The sequence below is a fragment of the Grus americana genome, chromosome 1 (assembly GCF_028858705.1).
Source record: "Grus americana isolate bGruAme1 chromosome 1, bGruAme1.mat, whole genome shotgun sequence".
NCBI lineage: Eukaryota > Metazoa > Chordata > Aves > Gruiformes > Gruidae > Grus > Grus americana.
In genome coordinates, this window is record NC_072852.1 from 211,833,853 (window position 1) to 211,857,505 (window position 23,653).

General features: G+C 40.6%; 1 protein-coding gene across 27 annotated transcripts in view; it reads right to left on the reverse strand.

Annotated features, from left to right (window-relative positions):
* Positions 1-23,653, reverse strand: part of DLG2 (discs large MAGUK scaffold protein 2) — a 1,065,252-nt gene that overhangs the window by 104,028 nt on the left and 937,571 nt on the right. For all 27 annotated transcript variants that reach the window (XM_054813806.1, XM_054813780.1, XM_054813784.1 and 24 more), the window contains one exon: positions 2,105-2,219. In XM_054813806.1, the coding sequence (XP_054669781.1) occupies positions 2,105-2,219 (115 nt within the window). The remainder of the gene's footprint in view (positions 1-2,104; positions 2,220-23,653) is intronic.

Consider the following 23,653-nt stretch of genomic DNA (forward strand, 5'->3'; position numbering starts at 1 on the left):
GACCTTACAGCCACCTTCTAGTACCTGAAGGGGCCTACAAGAAATCTGGAGAGGGACTGTTTATCAGGGAGTGTAGTGACAGGACAAGGGGTAATGGGTTTAAGCTGAAGGAGGATAGATTCAGATTACACATAAGGAAGAAATTCTTCCCTGTGAGGGTGGTGAGGCACTGGAACAGGTTGCCCAGAGAAGCTGTGGATGCCCCATCCCTGGAAGTGTTGAAGACCAGGTTGGATGGGGCTTTGGGCAACCTGATCTAGTGGAGGGTGTCCCTGCCCATGGCAGGGGGGCTTTGGAACTAGATGGTCTTAAGGTCCCTTCTGACCCAAACCATTCTTAGATTCTAGGCAGCTAAGATAGCAAAGATTTCTTCAGCGAAGCACCAGGGCATATCAGCTTAGTGAGACAGACCACATCCAGAATTCATGAACCAACAGAAAGCCAGGCTCATCAGTGCATGCAGAGCAATACCATATAGAAGAACTAGGCTAGTCCAGATGTAGTACAGATATATTAGCTTGGGAGAGTGTGCAAGCTAATAAGCCTCATTTCTCAGCAGGGCTTACCAGGTCTGTGCTGATACAGGGGTAATTGAGCTTTGCTATATTTCAAACCAGTAAGTTGCTCAGAACCCTTTGTTAGCCCTTTATGTATACACCTGAATTGACTTGCAGTTGGTGGCTTGGACTTCTTGCACCATTGTCCACCACATTTTGGGTTCCTGGCTTACCTCAAGCAAAGTAAGCTTGGATCTGTCCCTACATGTCCAATGACTGTAGATTTTAATAAAATGTAAATTCAGGGAGCTAACCAAAGCTCTTGATGATAAAGTCACTCTGTTTGGTCTGGAAAAAAACTACTGCAGGTGGAATAGCTCCAAAAGTAAACATAGAGCTGGAAAGGTCAGAGAAGCTTAGAGATGCATTGAAAACGGTGACAGTTCCAACCCGTCCTTGCCCGATACTAAGGTCACTGGTAACAGTGATACATATCCTTTCAGTCCTTGCTCTTTCTGGCAGCAGTACCAATTAGTGCTTCATGTGGTTGCTGCCCACTAGAATAAGACCATCCATGCCAACATTTAAGTTTTTCCTTCCTTCTCTCCTACCTTACCCCTTCATGCTTAGAGCATAATGACAAAACGTAGAATTTAGCCTTAATTGGATCTCTGCAATGTTATCACCTGAATTAGCTCCCCCATGAATAATTATCACTGCCTGGAGGCTGACAAATTGCTTCCCTCTACTTCATGATTGTCAGGAATTTCAAATTATATGCTGAGCATGGGGGGAAAAAATGAAAATGAAAAGCCTAGAGAAGCATAATTATTAAGATTATTAAAATATTTGGCACAGAGTCCCACAGTCTCTCCAAGTCCCAGAACGGGTGAGTGACAGCAAGAACTTTGCTAGGGGCAATTGGGCAACACCCAGCCAGCAACGACTATGGCAATAGACTTGCACAGTCAAAGCAAAACTGTAACCACTGCTACCACCTGGCTCACAGTTAGGCAGCTCCTATGCTATTCACTACCCCATCTAAGCTACGTACATCAGCTTGTTGAGCATCTCATCTGCATATTTGATCTTGCTATGTAAATGGTAAAGTCTCTGTAGTGTAGACTGATAGAAGGGTAAACATATGCAAGGGGATAGCAGCAGATTGTCATGCATTTAGAATAGCATATAATATTCCTTGCTTTGTAACAAGAAGGTCTTGGCAAAAAAGTGCTTTTTATGAGAACAATCATTCCATGTCTGGGCAAGACCTCACACAGAAACGCAATGCGTCACTACACCACAATATCCATCTCCGATATCGAAAGAGCTGACAACTGGTAAGAAATCTTCATCTCATAAAACCAAATCGCTATGAAAGTACAATGCTCTATGAAAATGGCTTGAAATGATTGGATTAAGCAATAGGGCTTTATCCAATTTTCACATTAATGATGCTGTGCTTGTAAGATTGATGCATTTCTCAGTTCAGTTCAATGCAGTTCTTCAAACTTCTTTCCCACCCCTTGCCAAACCCACAATGCACAAGTCAAGCATAGACAAGGTAGCTGATGACATATTCCCAGGAGAAAGCTCTCCCTGCTCACCTGACATACAGTGACCTCTTCTGATTAGTCCTCAGGGAGCCGGACCCAGAACTCATGCTGTGATTCATCATCTGCTCACGCAGGTCATGGATTTTTGCCTCAAACCGAGCGTACTCTGAGGAGATAAAAAAAAAAGAGAATAGAGATATTTTAGTTTTCTTGACCTATATAATCATTAGGGCTGCTAAATGCAAATTAATGTTAAATTAATGAGTGTAAGGCATGTCCTGAAAATTGAGGTCTAATAGAACCTTGCATTATTATATTATCTTAGGTAAATATATGACCTCTTTATTGTGGTACCTGAACATTTCAGCACTGATTGTGTGAGAAGTCAAATAGTTAGACCCTCTCTCCCGCAGATTCAGGAAAGGAAAGGAGGTTTAAAGTGTGTTACCAAATATCTTTCAGTCTGTAAAAAGGATGTTGAAAGCTGTTTTCCACTACATCATTCCTCCTTCTAAAGAAGGAGATACCTTGTTAGGGGCAGTGGGATGATGCACTGAAATTACTAATGAGTCAAGCATTTAGTGTAAAATCCCACCAAACCAAAGGAGACACATCAAAGCCTAATTATCCCTGAAGCACCTGTGAAATTATTTATCCAACCCATTGAGGATTTGGCTCTGTTTCTTTTAAATAGGTGGAGCCATAGCTGGGTCTTAGGGTGGGTGATCCCAGAAACTCCAGACCTGTTTAAACTGCATAAGAATGGCACAAAACCAGTCTCCAGACCTTGTTTTCCTCCATAGCTCTACTGGCAGCTTTGTAAAACGTTGTGGCCTGCTGACCAGCAGCATGGGAGCAGCACTGGGGCAAGGATTCAGCTAGAGGTGTATCATTTGGTGAGGCTCCTCTCTGAAAGGACACATCCCTTGTAGAGCCTGGTCAATGGTCCCTTCTGCTGGCACGTTCCCCTTGCTCATTGTGTGACCTAAGGGGCTCAGTTTTGCTTTGCAAGAGGAAAAGTTGAAGTTTTGGAGACAAGCTCTATTTCCTTGATACTGACAACCTACAGGCAATGTTCCAGCAACACAGAGAGTCATAATTCAACCTAAACCTGGGAAATCTACCAACGTGAGCTGGAAAACTAACTTGAGGGGGTGTACAAAATCCATTTCAGTGAGTCAGTGACACTTTGAAGAGTAAGACATTGCAGACTGATGCCAGCGAAGAGAAGAAGATGTTCCCTGCACCTCAATGTTTTATTTCACTGCCTGCTTCAGAAGGAGTATATACATTTTCTCACAGCAAGTCTGGAGCAGAAGTGAAACCAGCACGCAAGGTATTCTCCCTAAACGGATGGAGATACATCCCATCATATCACACTACCTCTCAGTTTAAGCAAATAAATCTTTACTGCGCATTTATAACCTATTGGTCTGCTCCCTGTTTGTTGTTGTCTGAGCTATGTGAGAATGCTGTAAGACAGCAATATTCTCATTTTCTCCTAACAGAAATCTCAGCATTATTTTTGTTTGATCATTTGCTGTTCACACTGGCTCAGTTCCCAGAATGTCTAGATGCTTTGCAACAACACTAATTCATTTTATTCAGTGCCCTTTAACTTTTCATTGGATAACACCATCTGACCTTTCCAAGATCCCACATTTTGCATGCACGCTAGCTACCTTCAAGCTGGCTTCAAGGGTGGTTTGATTTGGGCTTTTGTGTTTGGGTTTTTTCCCTTCCTTCTCTTCCTCGATGCATTTTAACTCCCTTACCATCGAGCTTCTTTGGCATTACTACTGAGTTTGTCAAGCGACAGTGGCTGCTTTGCCAATCAGCTGGGAAGCACTGCTGTGCTATAGGACTCTTCAGCCTTCCCACATACCTGTGGCTTCACTGACTGCAGCTGAAATTCCGCATATCAGGAGAAGAGACACTCCTACACGCAGACTGTATTTCAGATTTATTCTGTAGCTTGTTTCTCGCTCGTTTCCTTTCACCTAGAGCACATCTTTAAACTTCTCAATGATTTAAAATCCCACATCCTCAGAGGAACTAAGGCTCCTACAAACGTGTATTGTTTTTTTAAAGTGGAGTTTAGTTTTGAAGTGTTTATCCCAGTGTAGGATTTAAGTTTGCGCTATGTGAGTCATATTTGTTCTATTCCCCCGCTCTAGAATTTATTTAGTAAATAATCATCTTCCAGGCAGAGCTTTGTTTAACTTATATTTCCTTATAACAGATTTAACATTTCTTCTTGGCAAATAGGAAAGGTGATCTTAAAACCAAAAAGCTTGCATTTCTCTTCATACAGCATCAGTCCTCTGCATACAGACAGAAAACTGCAATTTTAAGGGTTGTTACTAGGTCTTTTTCATGTGTGGTGGATACACTGAAGAAGACGGTAAACATTCAGCTTCTTTGATGTTTTACATCTGGGTGAAGCCAAAGATACAAATGATTTACGTCAGAGCAGCTGTAATGGCAGCTTTCCCTTTAATAAGCAACCATATCCCAGGCAGAGTCTGTACGTGAGGTGTGGGAGTAACTCCCAGATTTAGACACCGATCTGGAGAGTGAGAAGAGAGGATTGAAAGTCTGACTCTCTAGCACAGCATCCAGCTATTTGCAACTTGAACACCAGCTCATGAGACACTTGGATGACTACAGCTTGGTCAGATGATGATATTATAGCTTGTGTTCTGACTTCAGAGAGCACTTGTAATTTAACTGATTTTAACTGACGGTACATTTATTCTGAATTTAATAACCTCTCTTTCTCCAGAAGACATTTTGAAACCACAACACATCTTAAAAATTGTCTAATAAGTGTGTGATGGAAGTTCAGAGTTCAAGCTACTGCTCCCTGCTTGATATTAAAAAATAGTGAAGTTCTGTTACTTTGTGTTCTTGAGATGTTATTCCTTTGGATTGAAATACATAGATAATTGGAAAATAACTAAATTTATTGGCCTATATTTTCTCACAGTACCTTCTTCATAGTTATGTATCAAAAATTATTGAAATGTAAACCTGTGCCTTTCTCCTGTCAAATGCCTGGACCAGAAATTGCAAGGCCATCGATGCAGGTAGTATTTAACCCAGCTCAGACCAGCTTTAATCTCAGTCCTTGTAGTTCTCCTTCTGATGCCTAGGTTAAACTACAGTGACAGCTGTATTTGAAATGTGAACAGAAAAAGAAAGAGTGCTGCTTCATTTCTGCCATCAGAACTGCTACGGTAGTTCTGCCCACTGGGAAAAAATCCTTTTTTCTTAACACTTCTTTATATATGGGGTCATTCCAGAGGACCTGCTTCCTAACAGCTTTGCATTTGGTAGGTGCGAACAAATGGCAGTGCTAGAGTCCAGAAAAAAACCCCAAACATGCTTCCTTCACATTCCACACTGAATCTAAATAACACACTGTCAAGGCTCCTACACAATTAAAAGGACCCTGAGGTTGTGACATGCTGACAAGAAATACAGTTAAAGCTGATTCACTAATTTCATGCCCTTTAAAGAAAGGGAGAACAAAGAACACATTACTGCTGGAGTGCATCATTAGCAAAATTTGCCAAATTTTACTTACCAAAATCCATCTGCAAAGGTCCTACCCATTGCCTGATTCACCAATGATCTAACAAAGTCACTCTGGTAGCTTAAGAAACTGATAATGTTACGCATTAGACTAAAAGGGCAAATGGGTGAGCAAACTGTAACCTGCATTATTTCTGGGGTCAGACCAGACGATATAAAGCTTTGTGCCAGTCTGTGGCTCTGGAAATGCTGTAAGAAGCATGGCAGGTGAGATGGAGGGAGGTGTTTGTTCCTACTCTACTTTAGAGCTGGTTCAGGGCTCACGGCAGCGTAGGTAGATCCGAATTTAGCCATCCCAAGGGTACAATTACAACTCGCTAGCCCTGGAGATGTGGAGCTAGTGCCATCGGGTGTGGGAGAGGAGATTGCTGCCATGAGGAATGGCCTGGCTGCAGGGACAGCGAGACGATTTCCAGGGCTCTGGCATTGACACGTTGGGCTCTGGGCAGGCTGCCAGCCCCAGCAATGCTGCCCCAAAGCGAGTGCCCATTTTTCCAGGGGTTGATTTTCTAAAGATGGCTCTGCTCAACTCTCCGGTAGCCAGGAGAGATAGTCAGCTTGAATTGCTACAGTGTGAATTGTCCTCAAGCCCATCCAAAGTGGAAACTGAGTGTATTTATCAAATACAGACATCAGTTTGAGCAAGCAACATTTGCCTGCCTCACGCAGGACTCACTAGCCTGAATATGCAGTCATGAGCTGGTGGTTTTCCTTCTACCTCATTCCACCAGCTTGCCAAGTGCTATATCTGGAACTCACATATTCTAACCTTCAAATATCAATGCAATCATTTGCCTTTCCAAAGCACTTGCACACGTTGAAAGTACTGGATAGACCTTTGGGAGAAATCTTCAAACACTTGAACCTTCTCCTTAGTTCACATACTGAGAAATCAAAGCAAGGTAAATGGCCAGCCCCGTTAAAACCCATCCGAAACCCCAAACCCTAACGGTAATGCACTTCAACTGAATCTTCAAGTTTAGCTGGCCAAGATCAAAACTATGATCTACAAAATCCTGCTTAATCCACTTTGGCATCTGAGGGCCTCCAGACACCAACTGAAGTGGTTTAGTTATCCAAAATCCTGCCACCCCTTCTACAACTGCTCGGGTGGGTACCTACACGGTGGGGAGGAGTTGTTCTAACACACACAGCTCTCCCTTTGAGTTTCCCATTGACTAGCTTTGATGGCCCGTGATCTGACTCGATACGCGAGCTGTTTTGAGTCCGGTTACTCAACACTTAAGTCTCTCCACATGTTGTGCAGAAAAATGCCATGAATTTGAGAGATCCATGGTGGATGCCTAGACATTAGGGATAGTTGGGATGAGTGTTGCTGGGACTTAAGTCCTTTCATATATATGGGGCAAGGACTTTTTCAATTAAAATAAGCAGTGTATTGAAAGTTTAGGTACAAATTCTCCAAGTCACTTCAGAAATGGCCTCAAAAGCTACGATACTTGAGCATACGAGAAAGCTCTTGGAAATGTTAGACACATTTGAGAGACCAAAAATGAATGCAAGAAACTAAACCTCAAGAAATTCTTAGAAAATAAAATAATTTCTAGATCTAAAACCAGAAAAGATAGAGATTTTATATCTGATGGTTTGATGCTACTTTTTGATCATATAAATAAAGAATATCTATGATAAATGAATAAATATGCTGCAACTCTTCTATGAGAAAAAGTTGCAGAATTTTATAAAACTACATTACTGTTATTTTTAACTTCCAAGTTTATGATAAAGATTATAGCTTTTATTGAATTTAGAGAACATGAAAACAAAAAAGCCCTGATCCTACAAGTAAAGTATAGTTAAGCAACTGAAATGCTGAGGTATTACACAACAGTTCAGCATCGCAGTCCATGTCATTAGGAGTTTGAACTCTTTTAGTGCTGACACCTTTACAGAGATAGCAATTCCTTCTGTCAGCAGGTATCAAAGTTTTCTTTCCCGTGTAATTCAAGATCATCACTGTTTGCTTCTAGATGATAACAGGTTTCCTAATTGCTGTTTTGTGCTTCTAAAATAATGCATCTCTAGCCCACTTCAGGAAATGGTGAAGCAGTGATGGCTATAACACAAGCGGGAGCTGGAAAAGGCAGTGTATATCTCTTGGACTCTGTCAGGAGGTGGAAGGAAAGTAAAACTCGATCTGCCCCATTTCAACAGACGACACTGCTTAAAACAACATAAAACAAAACAAAAACTAGGAAGGCATTAGTTAGAGAAAGAATTTTATCACCTCAAAAAGGGTATGTCAAATAATTCTAGACACTTTAAATAAAGGAATAGCTGCCAGACCAGCTTCTCCATCAGTATCAATTTGGCATAATTTCAGTGGATCCAGGCCAGCTTAAACCTTCTGAGATTTTCTTCTGTTCTGTTTATGGGAACTTTGGGTTAGTATTTTATGTCTTCTGTTTATGATTTTTTTTTTGTTGTTTCAATTTTTCCTAAATGTACCCTGACTGCTGTTTTTAGATGATTAGGAGGTCAATTCTATACCTGCCTGAAGTTGCAAGCAATTACACAGCAGGTTAACAATAGTGAAAAATCTTTGTGGTCTGTGGTAATTTCTGAAGAGACAAAGGAACAAACATATTATGGTTAGCTGCAGTTCACTGCACCTTTGCTTCTTATATCTTCCTCTGCTATGTCTGGTGTTGGCCACTGCCAGGGACAAAGTTCTGGACAAGGTTGGCTTTGGATCTCATATATATAGCAAATGCTATTCTTTTAATAACTCCAAAAGATCGATTAGATTTAATATCAGCTGAATTCCTCACTTGACAGGAAAAAACTCACACAATCCTGATGCCATCAATAGGCAACGTGATAGTGTGCATTATTTATTGGAGAAAGTATTGCCTGAAAGGCATTGCTCCATTCATGATGCACTGAGCAACAGAACAAGTTACGCTGCTACTTCTTATCAGTCATATAGCTCCCCCGAGCATACTTAAAGGAAATGAAAAACACAGATTTCAATACTGGGGAAGGGAAGATACATTTACGTTTTATTAGTTTTTATTAGTTTGAAAATATCTGCTTGTTTTTATTGGAATATTTTCAACACACCTTTTCAGGAACCTTTCAAAAATCATGACACAGGCATATTTACCAATTTTACTCATTGCTTTGGCATTTAAAACTTCAGAACAGTAGGGCGATTAATGTCTTTGTTCTTTGATATTGGTTGGTTGCTTTCCTTTACCAATATACAGGTATTTACACTTGAGCCTGTCTTCTAATTAAAATTTCATCCTGTGTATTTGTTCTGTGCTGGCCTCATTGCCTAAACATCACTACTAACTTTATTTTCATTTGCTTTATTACTGAAGATAATGCTTCTTCCATCTGTTGCACCAGGAGATACAGCCCTCTTATTGTGTTAGTTGCGAATATAAATATACCTGAAAAGAAAGATATCTTCCTCCCACGATATGTTCAGGAGACTAATATCGTGCTCTATTCTTAGTCACAGGGAATATAATTTCAATCCAAATTAGTCTCTGGAAGCTTTAGTTCAGAGACTTCATGCCTTATAATGAAAGAGATGTACTAAAATAAATCAAGCTATTAGTGAGTGACAAGGACTTTGTATCCCACTGAGGGGTTTTTCTACCAGTTCCCTTAATGCCTCTCCTTGGCTTACCAAGTGCCAGCCTGGACTTTCTCAGCTGGGAATTTCTTGCAGCTTCCTCCAACCCTTGAAGAAAACTGCAAGCAACTCAATAGCTTTTAAAAACAACCCTTCCTTCCCTCCCAAGATTTTGGGAACCTTTTTCCTGCACAGTATTCTGAAAAATTTATCTCCCCCTTTATTTGAATTGATGCACCCCTGAACTAAACAAGGCTGTTTGTGGCACTTTTTCAAACAGCTCTTGGACTATCATCTTGGACAATGTTGTTTGTATGCATGTCCAAGGAGGACCGAGGCAAATAAAGAGCAGAGAATCAGGTCTGAAACAACCATATCACAACACATGGTCTCCTTTGGCAGCACAGTGGGAAATCTTGGAAAAGTCGGGCACATCTCTTCACCCCAGGCATCCGACTTGCACAGCCATGCTTGCCCAGCAGAGCAGCATATGTCTCATTAACCTTGATAGCTTTGGAGGAGTTGCTGTTTTGTATAGCGCAGAAATGTTTCAAGATCTCTCTGGTGTTTTAGGCATAAAATGACTCTGTCAAGGTGAAAAAAAAAAAAAAAAAAGCTTCCCTGCATTGGAATCCTCTTTCTTCAACAGATATTTATGTGGGACATTGCAAAGAAACAAAACCTACTTTCTATTAATAGCCAAGCTAATTCGTTTAGCTATTTTGTCGCTTCAGGCTAGTGGTGGAGGATCTTATTTTCAGACATTTATTCAACTTGCACAATTCACCATCCAAAATCACTGTCCTGGGGCAATTGTTACTTATTATTTTTGCTTCGTTGCTTTTGCTTCCTTCTGCTTTTTACCAAGAGTAGTTCTATTTATTGGGAGTTGAGCATATTATACTGATTAGCCATATCTCCTTAATGATGATGCTGGCTTAGCCTGCTTCCAGCTCTTAAAGACATGAATTAATGTGAGGAAACAAAACAGAAAACTGACTGCTTCTAGAGTTTCCTAGGGATGGCAATACAGGGAAGCTGGTCTTGTGGTCTTGACTAACCCGGTGCCTACATCGGGTAGATACTCCTCTTTCTCAGACTTGGATGGTAAATGATTCCTACCTGCCTTCAGCTGTTCATAAACTTCCTCCTTCCAAAAGTCTCCTGAGCGCCTCACCTATCAGTTACGTGGCTCCTGTGAGTTTTCCCAAATATGTTTCAATAAGAACGAACTGGGTTAGCCCGTTTAGTCCATTTATGCTAACCCGGCCGAGTCTCATTGATGCAGATTGGAGAGCACTCAGACACAAAACTGCCTGCAAATGTGAAGAGGGGAGGATAGAGTGATATGGAATTGGGAGCAGACCGGGGCAGGTTGTATCTTCCCCAGCACTGTTGTATGCAGAAGATGCCAACCAGATTTGGTTTGCACTAAACCATTTTGGGAAAAGAAAAAAGGTACAATCTTACTTCATCATCTCCAGAATCAATAACAACTTAATGTGACTAAGGAGACTTGCCTAGGAATTGTGCAAGGCTATTTTTGAAATAAAACTGGAAATGTAGACCAGTCTGACCTGCCTGATTTTCAGACAAAAATAAAAAAAAAAAACAAAAAGAAAAAAGACACTGTTAAATCAGGGCTCAAAATTCCTAAGTGAACTTCTATGAAAACTTACATGAAAACTTTCATAGCTAAGACATATCATATGTCAGTTTTGTACTTATAGTCCATGAAATTCTGATATACTTGGAGTGGGAAAAGATAAAAAAGGGGTTTCTAAAAGAGACTTGGGGGAAAAAACCCCCATCTTTTGTTCTGAAAATAGAATGGTGGGGAAGCTAATGTGATTTTATTAATTCTATAAACCAGCATGAAAGCTATAGCCTACAGTAAAAAAACCTCAAAAGGACAATCCACAAATCATTTACAAATTATAAGTTAAAGCAGAAAGTTAAATAGTAGCAAGAACACCAACACTACCTGATGCTATTCATATAAAAAGATAGCCTTACAGACTACCAAAAGCACAGAGATCAGAAGAACCATCAGTAATAGAACCAGAATCTTGGCAAAAGTGTAATGCAAATAAACATGAATATACCTCATGGGGGTGAACTGTTTTGCTATTATGATTAATACCATTTGCTAACATTGAATAATGCCACTAATAAATGACTCACTCCCTGACTTCAAAATCTGCTAGGTAAATACTACCTCCCCCTGTAACCTTCACTTTCCTATACTCAGCTGTGCTGTTCTTCCAGACAAGGATATCTTCAGCCATCTCCTAAGGCTGTCTGGGAGACTCCAGTGAATTAAAAAGAAGAACTGAGCAAAAACTGGAAACAGAACTACCCATTTTTACCATTAAGAAAACATTAAAAAAAATCCCAAATGTCCTGAACAAAAAAGAAAAGTATACAGACAGGAATGAAAGGGATAAAAACATCCCCACGTGTATTGATCTTTTCTAAGAGGCAATATTAAGAGCAGCCGCAGAATTGCATTAGTTTGCTAGAGCTTCCTGATTAAGGGAGATTACTGTTTCTAATACAAACAGGTAATAGGGAATGGTTGAGCCTAAATGAATTTAAACAAGACAAATACATATATTACCTCAGGATAAGTCGTGCTCCCTGCATGCCTCTTAGCTTATTATAAGGAATATTTCAAGTACTGTGCAATGAGATATCTAGGTAGCAAACATGTATGTTGTGAAATTGGCCACTAATTAGACACAGAGGCTGTAGTTGATGGTCTGGATGCTCTGAAATGTTGATTCACTTGAGCGTCAGATCATGTAAAACTGGAATAATGTCTGAAAAATCAATGTAATACTAACAAATGCCTTGCAATTAGTGCTGATACTCTTGACCTCATCAGTCACAGAACCACAGAAACCCACCTTTACAGCATAAAAGACTTAGCTGGAAAAGGTCTTCTTAATCAAGTCCAATTCCTGCTTTTACAGAAAATCAAAACATAAAATACTGTGCATTACCTTTTCAAATACTTTCTTACAATTAGCTCAATTTTGGCATTTCGTAACTGTTAAAGACAACACACAGAATCCAGTCCTCAAATGGTTAGGCTCCTTCTTCTAGCTAAATGCAGCTGAAGTCTACTTATTGGCTTCTGCACCGACACAGTTAAATTGCTCTTTTCCATTGTATATTGATTCTCATGACAGACTTACAGAGAGAACACAACTTCATCTACCAATCTCCATTTTGCTAAATAAACAATCCAGTCTTTGTTTCAGTCTTTTCCAGTATGCTTGCCTCTCCTTTAGTTGGCTTTTTTATCCTTGTTACGCTGTTTAACCTATGTCTTCAACGGTTTAAGTAGCAGTGTCCTGTATCATGTAATATCAAATGACTTCCTGAAAAATCAAGCATAGCATCATATTCCTCCTTCTAAAAATTAAATGCATTATCAAAGACTGATATCAAGAAAATTTTCCTGTCTATACTATATTACTTTTTATTGCCATTTTAAATTTACCTCCCTGTTTTGTTTCTAAAGCTGTTTTAAAGTATGCTTCTACATACTACTGAGGAGAGACTTATGCATCTCCAGATCTGTTCAATGCACATCATTCATTTTTCTCCATTTCTGATGGACACTGTAGGTGTCATTTTCCAGGTAAAGCACTGTCTGTACTTGAATAGGTATTTGAGAGGCCCTTCTTACTCCCTGTGCCAATTCACCAGTATTCTGTGACGGAGTAACCAGGTCTGCCTAACAGCAACATCTTCCAGTGATTATCCATCCCCATCACCGGTCCTGTGTACCATGTAAACAACTGTCTTGTATTACAGCCTTTCCCTTGAGTGAAAACTGAAGATGCAAAGTTAATTTGATGTGTACATCAGTGAATATTACTAACGACCAAGCCTTTCGAGGTTTCTGTCTACAGTGTCTTCATCAAATCAATACCTTCAGTGATTTTGTTCATCTCAGGTGTGCCAGACTCATGGACTTAGGCAGAAAAGAAAAGATCAGGGTCAACCCTACAGGAAGCAGAACACCTCTGCTGTCTCCGTGCTGTGCTAGTGAGCCACGTTATGGAAAAGGATTACAGATTAGTAGAAAATGGAAGTGCTGAAAATTTCCCACCTGATATCCAGGCTTTTTATATTCTTTCATGATTTTGACAAGGATCCCAGAATAAGAATGACAACCTCAACAGCTTTTCCCAAGGACCAGCTGTTTGTTCTCTGGAGTAAGTGAATGCTTTGTTATCCTAACGTGGTGTGTATTATTGGTTTATCAGTGTTTTACACTACCTTACAGGAAGTAAATTCAATGCATATATATATATATCTCACCAAATGCAAATATATATATAGAATGTGTATATATATATGTGTATACATGGAATGCAAAGAGGGAGAGAGAAAAAAGGGGCTGTATCAAATGCTAACTATTTACTGGCGCAGACTTTCCCGCAGTTGCCAGCCTACAGCTAGTGACAGCAGTTGGATTGCAGTGCCATATGCTCCCTCGAAAGGCAAATTCTTTTAGACCCATTTTCAGTGGGGAAATCATAATTTTTAATACAGTGACAGTTTTTCTTGACTGCAGTCTATGGCTTTACCCTAAGATTTATTTGACCTCTGCAGATTGGCTTTTCCTTTCCTGAAAAGGTCGTTGACAGAGAGCCTTTGTCCAAGGCTCTCCGATTTTCTGCTTCACTACTTGTGACTGTCCACAATGATCCAGGTAGGAAAAAGCACAGGATCAAGGTGATCCCTTCACTTACGTGATTAAACAGCATTTAGCACTGATAAATGTCACTTCCATACAGCTTTCAGAGACAGTTTGGACAGGAACAGTCAACAAATTTACTGGAGAATAAAGAATGCCTTGTTTCCTACACACACTCTTCTAAGAAAAAGATGCACTCGGATCAAATGAGAGATTTGGGCGAGATCGTCTGGGAGTGCATTATGGTCTGGGATTTGTGATTCAGTTCCTAAATGTAATCTGTGTTGGGGCAACTGACTGCACGTTCTGAAGCGAATGGAGATGATTTAGCTTAGACCGCAGTGATAACGGTTTGTATCCAATTGCACTGCCTAGCATCTTCCAAGGAGAAACAGCACACGCTTGCATGGGTGCCAGGCATCAGAAACTTGCAACTAGAGCATGAGTCTGAGCTCTCAGGGTGAAGAGGAGACAGAGAGGTTGCCAGAGAGGGAGCAGAAAGGCCTCAGGGGCCGTAAGTCACAATTATATCTTTTTACAAATGTCTGTGTAATTTGTTCCTAAAGATCCTCAGAGATGGAGACACTTCAACCACCCCAGACAGTCTATTCCGGTGCTTCACTCTCCTTTACGCAGCTGCATTTTTTCCTAATGTCTCATCTGAAGCTTTTTTGCTGCTTTTTAAGACCATTCCTCTTAGTCCACAATGAAAACAAGAAAACAGTATGGCAAACTGAAATATTTCAAAACTAACACTATAGTAAAATTACAAAAAATAATGAAAAAGGGGAACACACCTAAACAGGTAAGCAGGGATGGTTTTGCAAGTGCAAACCTTTTGAAAAAGTCTGCAAGTGTCAGAAACAAGACCTTAAAGAAAATTACTGTATACCAATTGGGACAGATGAAGCTCATTATTGCCAGTGGCCTACATGCTACAAAATAGGTTAGTATTGCTACAGAAACCTTTTTGGTGTGTCCCTGTAATTAGCACAGAAGTATTATCCTTGTAATTAACTGAATCCCCTAGTACCTAGTGCAGTGTTCATGGCTATAAGCAGGTTAATGTGAAAATTAATTTGTGCTAATTCACACAAGATCGGTGATGCCCAAACCAATCTGGCTGCAGTGGCGTTTTGCAGAATAACAGTATTTTCCTGTTGACTTACACAAGGCACTGAAGCTTCAAGAATGTCACATAAACCCATCTTAGGTTTCACTTGTGATAAAACTCTTGTGATAGTTCTCTATCTTTGGATAAATTTATTGTGAAACTCACTGCTAAGTGAATAAGAAACGTACTAGCTCTAGACACAGAAATTAATGGGAGGAAGGATTTTGGCAGCTTCTTTAGCCTGTTCAAGAGGCTGGTTGGTCTCAGCACAGACTGTTCTCCAGAATGAGTTACCTTTTCATCTTGAGAGGGTTGTGTTTGACTTCTAGGGCAAAGCATGGTGCCACATACACACAAGAAAGAAGATAAAATTCTTTCATGCACAAAATCTTAAGAGACTGTAGGAAAATTCAGAGGGACTTGCATTCTCCCCTTCATTATCATCAACAAGATGGGAAAATAATAAAAACCAACTACCTGGAGGACTGAGAGAGAAGATGGTTGAAATCAAGCCAAATCAGGGGGTGGCTCAGTGTTAAGAGACAGGAAGAGGGAAGATAACTGGTTTCTGTGCCTGCTACTTTTTATTCTTCCACTAAAAAATAATGTTTTGCAGTGGACAGACAATTTCTGTTCCCTGTTAACATTAGGCCAAAGAAACACTGTCATCACCTGCCAGTGCGATAGGGCAAATTAAGCTTCACAGCTTGAACTAAGCTGTCTTGTAGCTGTGACTTTTCTTGCACTGTCTGGACGGTGAGTAGCTACGCTAAGAATGGCTAATTAAGGGGTTTTTGCTCTGTCTTCCGCAGTCTGTGTTAAACTAAACTTTCACAACTTGCCTAGCTTGCCTTCCTTCAAAGGGTTACAGTCCCATATGAATGCTTTTTATGAATATCTAGAACCATCACTCTTTAAGTTTAAAGCTGCAGTCTTTGGTCAACTTCCTGCAGAGATGTGCTACCACAATAATGAGAAGGCAACAGAGCTGGATCCTCACAACCTAGTTCCACTCCTGGATCCCTTCTTGTTCGCTGCCTCCCAGCCTCTACCGTGAGGTGGGCAGATGACAGGGGATTCATAAAAGCTGATTTCAACCTATTGGGATTAAGCTTTTAGGGACCCTAAAGAGAGGATCACCCACAGCTCAGTTCAGGCCCACCATCATGACCTTCTCTCTCCACCAGGACCTTCTCTCTCCACAGAGTACAGAAGCAGCCTGGTGGAGAAGCCTTCCTTGCCCTTGCCAAAGACAGTAGGGTTTTTGTCTGTGCCCAGCCCTTTCTGCCCCCTGTCCTCAACACAACAAATCAAAGCCCAGATTTCCCTCTCTCTTGATCCTTTCTGTTACAACCTGAGAACGTAACTTCACAAAACACTGCATTTTGTGGTAAAACTAGTCTATGTGTCTCTGCCCCCACTGCCCCATCAGTTCGTATCTGGCGGTACACTGCTGATGGGACTAGAGTTAAAGATTAGCCCTGTTTTTAATGAGCATAGCAAGTGGGGTCAGGGAGCTGTGGTAGGAGCTGGGTACAAGTGGGTAGAGGAGGGATGTTCTTAGCAGCTCTACCAGCCCCTGCAGAGTGAGAAAAGCCACAAAGCTTCAGGCTTCCCAGTTCCTCCATCCCCTTTGCTACTCCCTGGGCCCATCCATAACCCAGGAGGAGCCTGGCAAGCTGCTAAGAAGATCTCAGGGAGAGCCAGGCATCCTCCCTGCACCTCCCACAGCCCTCAGTGCACCATGGGCTGGGGAGCAGCCACTCCGTATTTCTCCACTTGCAAACTGCCCAGCGTATGTCAGCGTCTCCTGTGCCGAGTTCTGTGTCCATCCGGAGCAGTTAATCCCCACATTTCTTTCCTCCTTTCAGTTGTCTGCCTCACCTCTCCACTATCCCTCTTAAATTACCTGTAAAATAATTTTTAAAGAATATATAAGCCTGCTTTCTCGTCCTTTTCTTCAGCCTAAATGCTCTTCTATCTTTTTCCCAAAGCCTTCAATGTCCTACCCATTCCAGATCTGGCAGGGTCATGAGTTTTGTGAAGACCAAGTAGATTTGATTTTCCTTTCTATATATGCATCTGTTGTTTTTTCTTGTTTCCCTAACTTCTGCCAGGTATTGAGCTTATTTGGTCCAATCTGTCTTCATTCTTACATCAGATATCCTTCTGAAGATATGATGATCTCAGGTGCAATTTGCTATCATTACTTTAACTTTCCTTTTCACAAGGCCAGATAGTTGAAAGACAATCAGGTTGAGAGAGGCCGAGTTGGGAGCTGAAACAATAAAGTGAATAAAGGGCAGGGAAACAAACTCTCTTTTCTATGAAATGTAATGTGAAGGTCTCTAGAAGCTAGGCAGGCCACATTGGTTGAGATACTTTGATTTTTTAATACTATTAAATATGTATTGTAAATATGTAAAATTGTGGAAGACAATAGATAAAGCTTTGTTATTTTATTAAAGGTAAACAGAAAGCTGAGAATATCTTACTATTCCAAGCTTAGAAGACACATAAGAGTGTCCTAATGACACTACAAACACAGCTTTAAAATCTTTTATAGTCAAGCTTTCAACAGGGCATAATAGTTCAGTTCATTACAAAAAAATATGTGTCTTTGAAATTACGAGCCTGGTTTGACTTTCATGTGTTATTAGCTCTCAGTGGAACTGGAGCATTTAAATTGATTGTAATGAGACATTAGCAGACACTGTTACTGCAGCAAACCATTCCTGTTTTGAGATGGCTGGCTCAGGAGGCCTCTAAAAGCATCCCAACAGGCAGCGAGTACCGTGCACTGACAAAGGGAAACAAAAAAATCCGCTTTGTAGAGGTCTGCCACGCAGCTGGCGTTGCTGCGCAGAGCGCGCCAAGCGGCTGCTCTGAAGGGCACCAGGAAAGGAGGGCAGCAGCCTTCAAAGGGTGGGAAGGGATGCCAAGGGGACTGCTGATTAAATGCACATATGTTTGCAAATATACGCAAATGAATTTCTGCCAGACATTAAGACAAAAAGAATTAACTGTCTGGTATAAAAAAAAAAAAAAAGACCAAATCAAAGCAGACTTCTCAAAGCAATAATAATAATGATTACTCACATATCTCTCTGACACCAGGATGCTGAAGGTGAATCTATTCTGAGAATTATAAGACTTCCTATCTTGTGACTTCTGCCTCAGCTCCTTCATTTTCAAAACCTCTCTCACCCTTGTCAAGCTTTTGTAGTTTCTGCTCCGGTTTAAATACAATTCGACGAGTGACCTATGTCAGTAACTCTCTTTTCTCCCCTCACCTTCCTTGATTTCTTTGCTATCTAATTGTGCCAAAAGCCTGGAATAGTCTCTCACAATTACCCTGTGTTCATGAAGCTTGTAAGAATCTCATAGCTTTAGGACTGTCGTGGATGCTTGTGCATGTATATACACGTATTTTTGTGTATTCGTTTATAGTGATTGCGTAATCGAAATTTCTAAGGCAAGTACACTGAAGAAAAAGGATTATGAAATACTCTGAAGAGAAACCATTGCAAATGTGACAGCTGCTAAGAATCACTATGACTTTCATATTCCTCCTTCCCCCAGAGGTTACTGTCGTTGCTGGCCGAGGAAGCAGCTGCAGCATGCTCATGAAGGGCAGAAAAGGCCTGGAGAAGGCAAAATTGCCCTTTGGCAGTTTGATGTCTTGCTGGAAAGCTTGTCGACCTTATTTACATTTTAATTTGCATGCCAGCCTTTACAAGACTTTATATTCGGATTCTGCTTTAAAGTATCTCCTTCAGCATAATCACAACGACCTTTACATGTCTTCCCCCATTACCCTCTGGGGCTGCAGCCCCGGCTCACTGAGCTAGCCAGAGGACTAGCAGCAAGAAATGTCAGGCTGAGCGTGACATTTATCCAAACAGTTGGCTGCTCGTAAGGTAGCCTTTTTTTAATGTTTTTTGTTATTATTGTTATTAATTGTTTCCTATAGGAGACTAAAGAGCAGTATGGGCAATGGTCACATCCTGCTAAAGGAGAGTGCTAAGGGAAAATCCCTTTCCTGTAAGACAGGAGCAAAACTGGCAGCATGCGTCGCCCCTGAGAGCAAAGAAGGTAGGAGGGATGAAAGTGGGCAGTGACTGATTACTATTGACATTATTTTTACCGACAGACTGACAACAGAACTTGGCAGGATTATACCCACTGGCTAGTTAAGAAGAGCACTGCTATAAACATGCCCTGCTCCAAATAAATCACAGCACAGGCACAGAAGCACAATGCATGCATTAGCCCCCAGCCTGTCAAGCTGCTACAAAAATATGCGGTCTTTCTTACACCTAAAATAATGCCAGTGGAGAATATACACAGATTATTCAAGGTTTTATGAGAATTACCTCTGCTGCACTTTTTGGCTATTACAGAAAAGACTCTAGTGAATATATTTTGATCAAGTAAAGCTTTCAAAGCCTCTAAGTATCCCTGGCATAGAGAGTGGTGTTTTTATTGTTACTGGCTAATCCCAATTTTCTAATGAATTCACCGCCTTGGGATTTCCAAATACAGAAGCCTTCTCTGCTCACAGTTACAGAGAACACCTCTGGGGATATGGATATCATAAACAATTCCTAACTCCATAACTTCTTCATTTCTGATTAATTTTGATATATAAAAGAAAATCTTTGTACCCTGTGACTATGAACACCCATTGTAAGGATGAGGCCAAGGTGAGCCGTACTGTTTAGAGTTCTATGAAGTGCCATATTTGGAGGGAAGGAGGACTTTTTCCTAGGTCAGACTACAGGGACAGTAAGACCTGAGCTTCTGTCACATATCTGCTTTCTGGGACCATCTCAGAGTTTTATTAATACATTCCACAGTATTATAGAGAATCTGATTTTCCCTTTTTCTCAAGTATCGACTTTAACGCATCCTCATAGAATCCCACGTTAAATAAATAGCGTCAAGCCTGAGACAGTGTTTGCCAATCTTTCCAAAGAAATAAATGGCAACAGCATCAGGGCAACTTCTGAACCTTTACATCTCAAGAGTTAATTTCAAGTGGTTAGAAAGCAGTGGGGTAACACAGTGGGTAGAGAAGGTTAATGCGTTACACATCCTTGTGGACATAGCAACATTTCTTCACTTTAAGGCACAATAAAGTCTTGTGACTTGAGAACCAAGATGCAGGATAATTCTTCTGAATTCTGCATCTCCTCAAACCTGTAGATGCAAACTGACTCTATTGGCACCAGTCCTTTCTGTTCCATAAGATAGCACGTGTCCATGCTAAGAGAAAGAAAATATTTAGTTTTCATTTGGTTTTGACTACTTTGAGTGTTTGGCTGGTCTGTTTACCACAGGTCAAACACTCTTTATCATAGGGATCTGTCACTGCAAGCACAAGGACATACGGATCTGAAATGCCATAATTTCTGGTGGATGGCACCGTGCCGTCAATCTGTAATTTCAGTGCTGGGGGTTTCTGTCAACTTCTCTTATGCTTGATCTGCCACAGATTCTTAACTCAGAGAGTGCTGACCTAAGAGCAGAATCTGGTCTGGCTGCATGATGGCTGAGCAGAGGACCTGGGAAAGAAATGGACGCATGACACACTGTGATGATGTCCCTGTTTTAAGCCTTGTCATTTTCATCACGATGTCACTACAAAGTTTCGAAGGCATCAACATGGACAATGACAGAAGAAATAAAAAATTCTGGAAGGGCTGTGCCATGCTGCCTACAGCTGAAAAAACCCTCAACTTCTGAAGAGATCCAGGATCAAAGGACCTGGGAAATGTCAGTTGGATGGTAATTCTATCATGTTACAAGGCTTGATACAGCAAGGATGGGAGAACAAGCTCTGCAACAGATCAGAGCCAATTATCAAAGTAATCCCATTTGGCCATAAAAATATCTAGTTATTTAATACTGCTGAGCCTTGTTTGTAATCACAGAGCTTAATGAGAACAACTTACACTGAAAGGAAAGGAGGGAAATCTCTGGAGTAGAAAGGCTGCTAAAGAGGACGTTAACAAATGCAAGTAAATTTGAGGTTTTAACTTCTTTTATGTAGGCCATACTCTATTCATACAGGATTTTTTTTAATCACCCAACTCAATGCCAAAGTTGGCTTCACCATTATGAAAGCGCACTTTTGTTTTCACACTCTGTGCCATGTAGGCAAGTCTCTCAATTAAGGAAAGGTTTCTTTTGTTTGAATGAGATTCTGTTTAATTTCTGGCAGGCAGATTTCAGAAATAATTACCATCTATAGAAGGATGAATAGCAGACCAATCTATAATTCTCATTTCCCACCAGAATTTCAAAGTGAACTTAAATTCTAAGCAAGCATTTGGTAGATCTGAATGAAGGGGAAAAGGTATTGGACAAAAGTAGTGTTGTTTAATTCAAATCTTGAACAAGAAGAATGATACTTAGCAATGAGTGGGAGCTAACATACAAAATGCTGAGAAGGATTCAAATGTCTTTTGAGAAGTGTGGCTCCTCCTTGCCATGTTTAAGGCATACTGAATGTCCTGCCCCACAAACACAAGGGAATGGTCTGGTCAACAGTGGACAGTAGTGCTATATGTTAAAGATTTTAGCCAGCTTACATTGTAAATTCCTGATGGAGGGGTGCAAAGAAGATGGTTCTCAGTGGTTCCCAGTGACAGGACAACAGGTAGTGAGCAAAAATTGAAATACAGATAATTCCATGTAAACATTAGAAAAAACTTTTCCATTCTAAGGATCATCAGAAACAGGTTGCCCAGAGTTTTGGACTCGCCATCTGTAGAGATACTCAAAACCTGACTGTACATGACCCTGAGCAACCTGCTCTTGCTGACCCTGCTAGAGCGGGGGATGTTGGACTAGATGATCCGGCTGCCTTCCAGGCTTGAGTATGCTGTGATTTTGTGAAACAGTGGGTCTAATTCTCTGTGGTTATATACAAATGTAAAAAGCAAAGCTATTTCTCCTCTTCTACTTAGAAATAAAAAGCTGGTAAACCCCACTGGCAAGATAATGTATGGTTAACAACTTCAGTCCTTTAGAATGCAAAGATCATTAGAATAAATAAAATATTACACTTAGCTGTACTAGTGTCCCCTGGCTCACATTATCCTCCCTGGTGACAGTGCTGTTGAACAACCGGGTACAGCAATATAAAGGTTTAATATCCGGCTATATTTAATATCAAACACCCTGATATTGACAGTGCCCACGATGGCTGCAGGTCTGTCAGCATTTTCAAAGCTTTATAACAGCCATAAAAACTCATGGAGTATAGAAATGAGTCAACCAGTACTTATAATTGCTGGCATTTAGCACCAGAGATGATGACTAAGAATCTATATTTGAAATACCTGGAGTTGGTGGAGTTCAAGTACAAATCCTGAGGAAGATCAACTAAGCACTACATTTTTGTGAATTAAATACACTGAACCGTGTGCAGCTTATTGGCTGTAGAACTTTTAGGTGAGCGCTTAAAAGCACATTTATTCTGCACATGCACTGTGAACGTATTCAGTTCTCTTGTAAAATGAGTATTGTTTTGACTTGGTTTTCCCGAATGCAGAATATTGCCATCTTTGGCATTCAGCTTTGTGCCCTTGCATCAGCAGAGGTGGCTGCATTTCACATTTTCGGAAACAATGTTTAGGAAATTCCCCGGGGCATCATTTTCAATGGCAGATATCACGTGTCTCATATGCTCAAATACAGTTTGACAGCATTTCAAATGGTCTTCCCATTCTGCATTAACCAATCCTACAAAAAATTAAGCTGAAACAAAAATTTATGGAATTAGTATCATAATGTCTCAGATGTTTCTCGGTCAGAGAAGGAGCTTCACTAAAAAAAGGGTGTCCCAAGATTATAAATTAAATTTAGTTTTACATGGAAGCTTATGCTATGTATCTATATGGCGGTTTATGTAATTTATCTGGAAGAGGGCCGATATTCCAAACCACTTGCTAACAAAATTTACAATTATATTGCTTTTTATCTGAAAAAGTCCTGATGCGTTTCACAAACTTAATGCAGTACAAACACTATATATCAATGGTATCCACCTCAAGGGTGTCAGTCACAATTACAGAAGTGCTGCAAGTAAATCAAAGAACATAAGAGTGGCTAAATTAAAACGGTGCTTGATCTGCAGATTGGGTAGATTAATTTAACTACACCTTTCTCTGAAAGAGCTACAGATTGTTTCAGAGTCACACGCAGCAAGAGGCACATCCACCAGAAGATGAGAGGCTGAGTCAGCCCACACAGATGTTAACCAGAGGCGAAGGCAGACGTTGGCCACATTTGCGTTCTCAGGCTGGTCTTTGATGTGTGCGGGTTTAGGTATATGTAAATGGTGTAAGTAACACAACCAGGCTCCGTATGTTCTGGACCAGTGCTTAGGCCTTAACAATTTCCATTACTTAACTGAGTGACTGACTTTAATATTTGAATTCAAGTTATTTACTTGCGTGTTAAACTCAAATGTCTCATTTTTGCTCAGAAAACCAGTAAATTAAATACGTTTCTTCACTGAAAAATCAACTTTTTAATCTCAATACAATCTGCCAGTAG